Raw genomic sequence first — 11,157 nt, forward strand, 5'->3', positions numbered from 1 at the left:
TCTCTAGGTTCAAAGACTACTCGTTTGTATCCCTTGTTTGCTTTATGCACATACTTCTTGGTTCTCTTTTTTATATTTTCCTTCACCTTTTGATGTAGTTCCTTCAAATACTCAGCCTTCCGTTTTCCATCTACATTCACAAGTTGATTAGCAGATAAGAGAATTAAGTCAAGAGGAGTTAAGGGATTAAACTCGTAAACAACTTGATATGGGGAATGCTTGGTGGCTAAATGGACAGATCGATTATAAGCAAATTCAATATGCGACAAACACTCCTCTCATGTCTTTAGGTTCTTTCTAATGATCACTCTCAACAAGGTTGATAGGACTCGGTTCACCACTTTAGTTTGACCATCCATTTGTGGGAGGCATGTTGTAGAAAATAGTAGTTTAGTGCCAAGTCTTCCCACAAAGTTCTCCAAAAATGGCTAAGGAACTTAGCATCTCGATCCGACACAATAGTCCTTGGAAAGCCATGAAGTCGTACTACTTCCTTGAAAAATAAAATTGCTACATTCAAACCATAATCAATTTTATGGCAAGAAATAAAATGAGCCAGTTTTTAGAAACGATCAAAAACTACAAAGATTGAATCTTTCCCACTCTTAGTTCTAGGAATTCTTAACACAAAATCCATGGAAATGTCAACCCAAGGTTCTTCGGGAATGGGTAGGGGTTTGTACAATCCATAGGGCTTCATGCGTGATTTGGCCTTCTTGCAAGCAATACATTGTTCACACATCCTTTCCACATCCCATTTCATCTTTGGCCAAAAGAAGTGCTCATGGAGTATGGCCAAGGTCTTGGTCACTCCAAAATGCCCTATGAGGCCTCCACTATGCATCTAGTTCACAAGTATTTCCTGAACGGATCCTTGAGGTATGCATAACTTACCTTCTCGAAATAGATATCCATCATGCCTATAAAACTTCTTGAAAGCTCCCTTTTCACAGGCTTTTTATACTTCACCAAAATAAATATCAATTTCATACAAGTCTTTTAGACACGCAAAACCAAATAATTTAGAGTCTAAATTATTAAGAAGCTCGTACCTTCTTGACAATGCATCAGCTACAATATTCTCCTTACATTTCTTGTACTTTATTATATAAGAAAATGATTCAAGAAAATCTACCCTCTTTGCATGCCTCTTGTTCAGTTTGTTTTGCCCTTTAAGGTGTTTTAAAGCTTGGTGATCGGTGTGAATAACAAACTCCTTGGGCCACTGGTAGTGTTGTCATGTTTCCAACGCTCGAATCAGTGCATACATTTCCTTATCATATGTTGGATAGTTGAGGGTGGCTCCATTAAGTTTCTCACTTAAATAGGCTATGGAATGCCCATTTTGAGTTAACACAGCTCCAATTCCTATTTCTAAGGCATCATATTCAATATCGAAAGTTTTGTTAAAATCAGGTAAAGATAATAGAGGAGCATTCGTCAAATAATCTTTAATCAACATGAAGGCCTTCTTTTGTTCCTCACCCCATTGAAAATTAACGTTTTTCTTAATAATCCCAGTCAAAGGAGCAACCAAGGTACTAAAATTAAGAACAAACCTTCTATAGAAACTAGCTAAACCATGGAAACTTCTTACTTGGCTAATACTTGTGGGTCGTGGTTACTCATGGATTGCCTTTACCTTGTCTTGGTCAACTTTAAGTCCTTTTGAACTAACCACGAATCCTAGGAAAACAACTTTATTAGTACAGAATGAACACTTTTTAAGATTAGCAAACAAAGTTTCCTTTTGCAACACTTCAAAAATAGATTTCAAGTGATGTACATGATCATCCAAAGACTTACTATAAACCAAGTTATTATCAAAATAAACCACATAGAATTTACCAATGAAAAATCGAAGGATATGATTCATTAAACGCATGAAAGTACTAGGTGTGTTAGTTAGGCCGAAAGGCATAACCAATCACTCGTACAAACCATGTTTGGTTTTAATGGTAGTTTTCCATTCATCTCCCTCTCTCATTCGAATCTGGTGATAGCCACTCTTGAAGTCTATCTTAAAGAATACTTGAGCTCTACTTAGCTCATCCAACATATCATCTAGATGTGGAATTGGATGTTGATACTTGATGGTGATCTTGTTGATGGCTTGACAATCCACACACATGCGCTAAGAGCCATCCTTTTTAGGCACCAAAAGTACGGGCATAGTGTACAGGCTTAGGCTCTCTTGAACGTACCTCTTTTCCAACAATTCGGTCACTTGCCTTTGTAGTTTCTTAGTTTCTTTAGGGTTACTTCGATAGGCTGGTCGGTTTGGAATTGTGACTCTTGGAACAAATTGATTTGATGCTCGATTCCTCAAATAGGTGGTAAACCAAATCTTCAAATTCCTATAACAAAGTCATAATAGAAGGCAAGGTGTCAACTAAATCGTTAGTTCCCATCAAACTTTCCTTGTACATGAGTACAAATATGGGTTGTTTCAGCAACAGGGATTTTCGAATCTCTCTCTCTTTTGCGTAGAAATTCCATTTTCCAGAATCATTCTCTCATTTTCTTTCCTTTTCTTCTCGTGTTTGTATCTCACACTCTTTGTTATTCTCACTCATTTTTTTCTCTTTCTTTCCTTTTATTTTTTTTTTGATTTTTTGATTTTCTTTCTTTTTCTTTCTCACTTTTTTTTCTCTAGGTCATTTGCTCTCAATTTTTCAATAGAAGTTTTCAGTTTAAGCTGATCTTCGTACACTTGCTTAGGAGTAAGTGGCGCTAGAGTTACATTCATGCCTAGATGTTTAAGCGTATATCTATTTGTGTAAACATCATGGATCACTCACCGATCGAATTTCCATGGTCTTCCCAACAGTAAATGGCTAGCGTGCATTGGCAGCACATCGCACACAACTTCATCACTATATTTGCCAATGGAGAAGGCAACAAGAGCTTGCTTGGAAACTTTAAGTTCTCCTCCATCATTGAGCCATTGTAGCTTGGAAGGATGCGAATGTTTGGTGGTTGTTAGGCCAAGTTTTTCCACCATCACACTGCTAGCAACGTTCGTGTAGCTGCCTTCATCGATTATTACGCTACAAACCTTACCTTGGACATCACATCGCTTGTGAAAAATGTTATCACGCTGCTGCTCATTTTCCTTGCTTTCCAGGCTCAAACTCCGCTTGATGACTAATGCTTCTCCTTCTACAGCATACTCTAAGTCTTCCTCTTCATCAATAGATGCATCGGGCTCTTCTTCTTGTTCTATTTCAGACTCAATCTCCCTATCGTCCCTTAGAATCATCATGCTTCAATTGGGACATTTGCTGGCAATATGACCCTTCCCAAGGCATCTATAGCACTTGATGTCTCGGGTCTGGTTTGGTATAGCCTCATTTTTACCTTTGCTGGATTCTCCAATCTACTTGTTAGGCTTTGCAACTCCAACAGTTTCCTTATTTCGAAAGGAAGCTTCCTTCTTGCTGGCATATTGTCTCCACTTTGAGACAGAACTAAAGTTAGAAAAAGATCGGATGGCACCTTTTCTTTTGAGTTGCTTTTCCACCTTAATCACCATGTGCACCATGTCAATGATCTCAACGTAATGTTGTAACTCCACTATATTGGCAATGTTTTGATTTAAACCAACAAGGAATCTTGCCACGGTAGCCTCTCGGTCCTCTTCGGCATCAGCTCGGATCATGGCTACTTCTATTTCTTTGTAGTAATTTTTACGCTCCGGCTTTCTTGATTAAGATTTTGCAACTTTTGGTACAACTCGCGATGGTAATAGGCAGGAATGAATCTTTTCCTTATGATGGGCTTCATTTCGGCCCAAGTTGACACAGGTCGTTCACCACTTCTTCTCTGGCTGATGGTAAGCTGATCCCACCAATTGATGGCATAATCAGAAAACTCTATAGTAGCAAGCTTAACCTTTTTACCTTCTGAGTAGTTGTGACATTCAAACACAAGTTTGATTTTCTTCTCCCACTCCAAGTATGCCTCAAGATTAGTTTTCCCTTGGAATGGTGGAATCGTTATCTTAATGTTTTTAATGTCATCATCCACACGATCTAGCTCCCTTGGCCCTCAGTTTGGATCACCGAATGTACATCCAGCTCTTTAATGCTACTTGAGATAGAGCTTATCAATGTATGAAGCTTGAGATAGAGCTATTGTTTTATTCTTTCGATCCCTACGGATTTGAATTCCAAGAATATAACTAGTTTCACTCAAGACCATGCTAAACTGTTGAGCTAACCACAGTTTAACCGATGATAATTCTCCTACATCGTTTTCCATAAGTAGAATATCATTGACATGCAAAAAGAGAAAGACCACCTTTTTGTCCATTATACTCTTATAAACACAAGGTTCATCAGTGTTTTACTCAAATCTGAAAGTCTTGATCATTTGATCAAGTCTTTTATTCCATGAGCGGGACATCTACTTAAGTCTATAAATGGATCTTAGCAATTTGCAAACTTTCTGCTCCTTTCATTTGACAACATAGCCAGTGGGTTAAGCCATGTAAATGGTCTTATCAAGATAGTCATTCGAGAATGTTGTCTTGATATCCATTTTCCAAATCTAGTAATCGAGAGTAGCGACAACGGATAAGAGAATGAGGATAAACTTGAACATGGCTACCGAAGAGAATGTCTCATTGTAATCGATGACTTCTTTCTGTGAGTAGCCTTTCCCTACAAGTCTAGCTTTGTGTGTTTCCACTTTCCCTTCTGAATTTCTCTTCTTCTTGTAGATCTAGTTACACTCTATGGGTTTAACCCCAATAGGTAAGTCTACATGTTCCCACACCATATTAGATTCATAGAATCCATCTTGACATCCATGGCCTATTTCCAAAGCTTCGAATCAACGTCGTGCATATCTTCCTCATAAGTGAGTGAATCATCATCCTCATGATTGGCTTCTATATTATAAATACTACCATCATAGATGAAGAAGTCTAGTTTCTTAAAAACTCTCCCACTACGATGAATTTCCCTATATTGTTGATCGTTTTCAAGTCTTTTTACAACTTGCTCAAGAATTGAATTTAGTGATTGTTCTACCACTCCCAAAATTTCCTCGAGTACCAGTTTACTTTGAGGCTTTAATCCATGTAGCTTTACTCGAAGAAAGTAGCCTATTTAGAAACTTTCATCGTATTATCTTTTAGATTTTAGAATAATCCTCCTTTTGTACCCTTTGAATATCCTACAAACATGCACAATTTATGTCCATGCATCCAACTTCTCTGCATCCTTATCCAGAACGTGTGCTGGACAACCTCATATTCTAAAGTGATTTAAAGTGAGTTTCTTTCCATGCCACAGTTCATAAAGTGTCTTACAAGCAAACTTGGTTGGCATATCATTCAGAATATAGCAAGTCGTTTGTATTGCATATCCCTAGAAGGAAGTAGGAAGTTGTGAATAGCTTAAAAATGAATGAACCATGTCAAACAATGGTCTATTCCTTCTCTCAGCTACGCCATTCTGATGTGGAGTGCCCAACGCAGTCAACTGGGATAATATCTCATTCTCTATAAGGTATATTCTCCACCTCGGTTAGACCAAAGATTCTTTATGGATAAACCTAATTGTTTTTCCACTTCTTCATGAAACTCTCGAAATTTATCAATTTTTTTTCTTTTACGATGCATTAGATACATATATCCGTATTGAGAATAGTCATCGATAAAAGTCACGTAATAATCGTAACTTCCTTGGGCACTGATGCTCATGGGCCCTTATACCTTTCACATTAGAAGACCTCTTAGTCATTTTACCTTCCAAGCAAGACTCACATTGTGGAAGACTAACTTCCTTAAGCATACTTAAAGGACCATCTTTCAAGATTCTAGTAATTCTTTCTTGGTTAATATGACCAAGTCTTAAGTGTCATAGGTACCTCTTATTAGAGGGAGAATTTTTAAGCTTTTTATTAACTATTTCTGTTTGAAGCATCAAGTAGTTATTTGGTTTGATAAACTAAAGATTTTTTTCCATCCATTCATTACAGATTAAAGAACAATTTCTATGAATATCAATCCCTTTGTTGAATGTCACAGTATAATCGTCATAAAATAAACATACGACGGAAATTAAATTCCTCTTAAAATAAGGTATACAAAACAGGTTCTTTTAAACAATCTTCCTAAAATTATCAAATTGTAAAATAACGTCCCCCACTACTTCAGCTGAAACATAGCTCTCATCTCTAGCTCACAAAGAGAGGCTCTTGTCACGCAGACTTCCCGTTTCGCTGAACCCCTGTAAAGAAACACACACATGGTTGGTGGCTCCAGAATCAATAACCCAGTTGTTAGTTGATTCTTTCACTAACCAAGCTTCAACCACAAAGAGTTCCATACCTTTGCCCTTTTCGGCTAGGTAATCCAAATACTCCTTGCTATTTGATTTAAAATACACTTTCTTGTTGCATAAGATACATTTGTTCTTTTTAGGATCTTTCAAATTCTTAGCCTTTTTTCCTATCCACATGAAGTGCAACTGAACACTTAGTAGGTTTCTTCTTTCACTTAGCTTTTTGCTTCCCTTAGAGGAAAGGGGGCCCACTGCTAAGTTTGCTTCAGGTTTCTCCTAAACTGACTTACCATCATTAAGCATCAACACATAGGATTGTAATTCCTTCATATTTTGAGTCAAGTTAAGCATCTTATTCCATAAGTTGTAAGCGGCCCTAAAACCAGCAAACTCATTGGTTAAAGATTTGAACACTGTTTCAATTTGAGTGTTCACTTTTAGTTCAACCCCATTGTCCTTCACTTCCGTAAAGAATCCCATAAGCTTAAACATATTTTCTTTTATCAGAGTGTCAATTTTCTATTGAGAATTAATCAAATTTGTAATAGTAGATTGTTGAGCCAATACGACTTGACCTCCGAGCAAATCCTCCAATTTTGTCAAGATCTCTTTGGCAGTATTAAGAAAATATTTTTCATTTCAGCAACATATCAAGAATGCAGTATGATGCATGCGTCTTGTATTAAAACCTTGAAAAAATATTTTTTTCATTGCTACGATCATTCTCACACCCATCAACCATGTTGCCTTGGGGTCCCATGATTAACTAGCAAGAACATGAATTAAATATTGTTTAACATTTGACCATCATCTCTAGCTTAAATATCTTTTCTTAGGAAACTATTTAATAAGAGATTATCTTGAGTGTGTAACCATTGACTCAACACCCATCATGTACATGCTTTCATTTGTGAGTCATCTTAGGACAATCTCTCTGAAAGTCATGCATGACTAGTTGTCCTTAAAAGGAAATCCCATATAATAAACCTACATGAAAAAGTTTACCTTGGGGTGCAGCCAAGGTAGGAACAAACTCGACACTTTATCATGCTATCACTTAAGGACTATCAATAGAGGTCGTAGGTCTTGTTTAAGGACCTTCTCCGACTCAATATTTTAAAAACATGCAAGGTTATTTATCTCAAATTTCAAGAATGATCATACAATAGTCCTAGTGGCATTCTTACCTAATCTGAACGACTTGCTTCCAATATATGCATGGCATGCTATGGCAATTTTTTAATATTCACATACATTCACAAGAATCAATCAATCAGAAAAACAAACAATCATGATTCTCCACAGTTTTTCTTTTAAGGAAAAAACCAAAGAAGTGAATGTGAATCGTGCACCAAGTAGGGTCCTAGGAAAGCAACGTGAGTCAAATTTGATTACTTGAAAACCAAGCCTTTCCTAGCCAAAGCCAATCTTAGACATGCACCTTCTCATTACCACATTTCTCACAATTATTAAATAACTTAAATAAGTGAATGGAACAATACAATACATTTATTTCCTCATTACCACACTTTTTATTTTTTAAATGATAAACTGTGGATCATCTCATATATATATCACAATTATAACATTACATAATATAAATATTATAAACAATTATAAAATAGATATATAATGAGATAGGTAATTAAAACAAAAGTGTCAGCCAATGTTTCAATGGTTCTATTTCTAGAAAAAATGTACAAATAAAATTACAAATTTTTTCACAACAAGGCATTCATTGGGTCTTCAACCGCCATCGCCTCTTTTCCCTGTCATGGACTCCTTTTGGAAAAATTACATTTAAGTCCTATGCCCGTTTTCGAGTGACAAGAAATCTATGAATTTTTTTAAAAAAAATAGCTCTACGTGGAGATGATATTCCACAATCTATTTACTAATAACCACAACTTTGGAAACAAAAAACAATTATATAACAAATATATAATATCACATTCATTCTCATAAATAACTCAAAACATGCATAAAATCTAAAGAATGTCACTTTCTATGTAATCAAATCATTCAAGAAGAAGAGAAATTTATTTTGATTATCATTTATACTTATAAATAGAACACAACTTGGCTCATGATACTAATTGTTGGAAAAATGAGTTTGAAAAATGTAACGAAAAGTAAATTTAGAGAAAATTGAGTTTTAAAAATGTTTCAAAATAAGATCTTGGTTGTGATATCTAAAGTGATGAACACTTAATCAAAATTGTACCTTTCCAATTCGTCTCGGATAAGCGCTTCCACTATAATATTAAATTAATAAAATAATATTAAGATAAGTATTAAATTAAATTTAATATTAAACTATTAAAATAATATTATTTTTGAAATATTTAATCCGAAATCAAATTCTTTAGTAGAGTCTCAATAAGAGTGTAACTCTTCCACTACTCAACCACGGAAGACCAATCGCCGCCAGCCACCGTGACGTTGCCATTGCAGCCGTCTGCACAGTCGTGTCCAGTGATGTAGGTGTGACACCCTTACAGCATCCCGAGCCAGTTCGGCCACCACTGGTTCGATATGGGTCAATGACAACCCGACTGGTCCGGTCTAGCCATCGGTTGGACTGTCAACCTGATTTCAAATACTAGGCCTGATTCAACCAATTTTTGGGTCTTGGTCTCGGTTTTGGGCTGCCAGGCCCAATTTATGATCTCCGATCCAATTTTTAAGTTCAATTACCCATTGGGCCAATTATCTGACTTGAAAATTAATTTCTAAAAGTATCATATTAATTTTAATTAATTTTATTAATTTAATTTTACTTGATCAAAATTAATTTTCCCAAAAATCACTTAGTTTTTCAAATTAATTTTTCAAGAAAATTCTTTAACCAAATTTCTAGTTGAGCAATTCTCACAACCACCTAATTGAATTCAACATCGAATAAATCGACTCAATTAAATTATTTCCAAAGTTGTAGAATTATCTTCTGATTCAAAAGTAGTTCGATCGAGCTTTTGTTGAGCTAGCAGAAGGATCAATCAGACATACACAATTATTTCCAAAGTCGTAGAATTATCTTCTGATTCAAAAGCATTGTTCCAATGATTTGCAATTACTTCATCATAGAATGAGTCTAAATGAAGTACAATAATTGAAAACTCCTTATTGTATACTCTATGAAAACAATTCATCCAACTGTTTTGTCCAATGACCTCATCATGTGTGTGTTACCTTTATGTGATATCCTTGATTCCTTTTAGTTAAATCCTTTCACTCAATACAATCTTATTTTATCTCATTGTCACCATTGTGTCTTCTTAATGCTTAATATGATCCCCGTCAACAAATGACTGTGATAAATTGCTCATTCGAGAATGAGCAACCCGTGGCCATGTTTCATATTTATCAATCCACACAATGCCAATGAGAGGATATCATTAACTCTTTAATTGAGCCATGAATTCCATTGTTGCTAGTAAATTTATGCCATACACAAGTCATGTACCCAACATACCGACTATGGACTTGATCATCTTTAGAGCATAAGCCTCCACTTATATCAAAGCACATGAGTTGCATACGCATGGTCAGTGACTAACTCAGGATCAAGGTACATCACACCATGAACATCACAAGTGACTTAATTCAAAAACGGATTCAGAATTAATTCATCTTGGGTCCAGTCCAATGTATAATTCTACCAATGAATACATCTATGTCTCTACTAGTAGAGTCAACTTCTATGATAACCAAGACTAGCCATCTCTCCAATTTAAATTGTAGATGACATAATAATCCTTTTCAGTATTTGAATGCAATGCTCACTTTGATTCTTTTACGGGATTAGGGGCTCAATTAGAATATCTACTAAAGTAAGTTGTCTTTCTCGTAATGTAAACGTTTTTACAATGCCACTTATGTAACACCCCCAACCTGGCATGGACGTTATGGTCGAACCTGGCGGTGTCACATGGTGGTGTTTTTCGAAAAATGAGTTGTCGTAAATAACCTCTTATCTTAACCACCTCTTTACACTCTCTTATGCTTAATTCCAAGACGTGTCGATCAATTTCAACATGATTTGTATTCAAATGTTATTCTCTTTCAAAACGTTATTAATTTTCAAAATGTCACTTATTGCGAAAGCTTTTCAAAACAATTTGCATGTTTGTGTGAATTTTGTTAAAATGTTTGATCCGTTTTGAAATTTTGATTATCCCTACTACTAGCAGTTGTAAATCAAAACAATAAAAACCCCAAATTAAAAATAAAAATTCAAAAAGGCCATTATTACAGTAAAATACCCCAAAATAAAATCAAAATTATAATTAAATACTAAGTCGAACTAAATAGGTCGTGTGCCCACCGTTGAGTCCTTCATCGCACTGATCCGCCTATGTCTGGTGATTACCTGTATAGTCAAATCAGAAGGGTGAGTTTACGAAAAGTCAGTGTGTAATCCTATATAAAGCAAACAGTCAGAAGGCAATCGCAATCTGAGCTTAAGCCCATTTCAGTACAGTTTTAGTTTCAATTAGGGTCTTAGTCCATTACAATACAGAAGCAGTCATGCATTTGGGCCTTGGCCCATTACAATATCAATATTCAGTACAGTAACAGATATACAGTATCAAATCCTACCCAGCCAGCCTCTACACTCCAACTCCGTCCAACCCTACACTCCATGTGGGGATATAACCAACCCACCCATCCCTACACCCCAAAAAGTACCGAATGCGACACTAAACAGTAGTTCGCAGCAAAGTTGCCAGTAACTTAGGCTCGAGGCCTTTCAGTACACTTCCTCCGAACGTTATAATTCCCCAACCCAATGTAACGCAATATACAGATATGACATGCTGTAACATAATATCATGCATGTAAACAGAGCATACAGTATCAA

The 11,157-nt window shown here is 35.9% G+C and overlaps 1 protein-coding gene across 1 annotated transcript; it reads right to left on the bottom strand.

Moving 5' to 3' along the window:
* Positions 1-1,237: 1,237 nt before the first annotated feature.
* Positions 1,238-3,661, bottom strand: LOC105797498 (uncharacterized). The gene is made up of 4 exons (XM_012627458.1): positions 3,384-3,661; positions 2,802-3,266; positions 2,205-2,357; positions 1,238-1,541 (listed from the first exon to the last, which is right to left on the bottom strand). The coding sequence occupies exons 1-4, from the start codon at positions 3,659-3,661 to the stop codon at positions 1,238-1,240; spliced, it is 1,200 nt and encodes a 399-aa protein (XP_012482912.1).
* Between the last annotated feature and the right edge of the window lie 7,496 nt (positions 3,662-11,157).

The sequence above is a fragment of the Gossypium raimondii genome, chromosome 9 (assembly GCF_025698545.1).
Source record: "Gossypium raimondii isolate GPD5lz chromosome 9, ASM2569854v1, whole genome shotgun sequence".
In the NCBI taxonomy this organism is placed as follows: domain Eukaryota; kingdom Viridiplantae; phylum Streptophyta; class Magnoliopsida; order Malvales; family Malvaceae; genus Gossypium; species Gossypium raimondii.

Bases quoted from the DNA above. Each gene is read 5' to 3' on its own strand.
- LOC105797498 (XM_012627458.1), bottom strand. From the start codon at position 3,661: ATGATCCGAGCTGATGCCGAAGAGGACCGAGAGGCTACCGTGGCAAGA. The intron at 2,358-2,801 runs GTGAGTGATCCA...ACTTTGTTATAG, and splicing joins AGACCATGGAAATTCGATCG to GAATTTGAAGATTTGGTTTA. The intron at 1,542-2,204 runs GTACGTTCAAGA...TCTTAATTTTAG, and splicing joins ACCGAATTGTTGGAAAAGAG to TACCTTGGTTGCTCCTTTGA.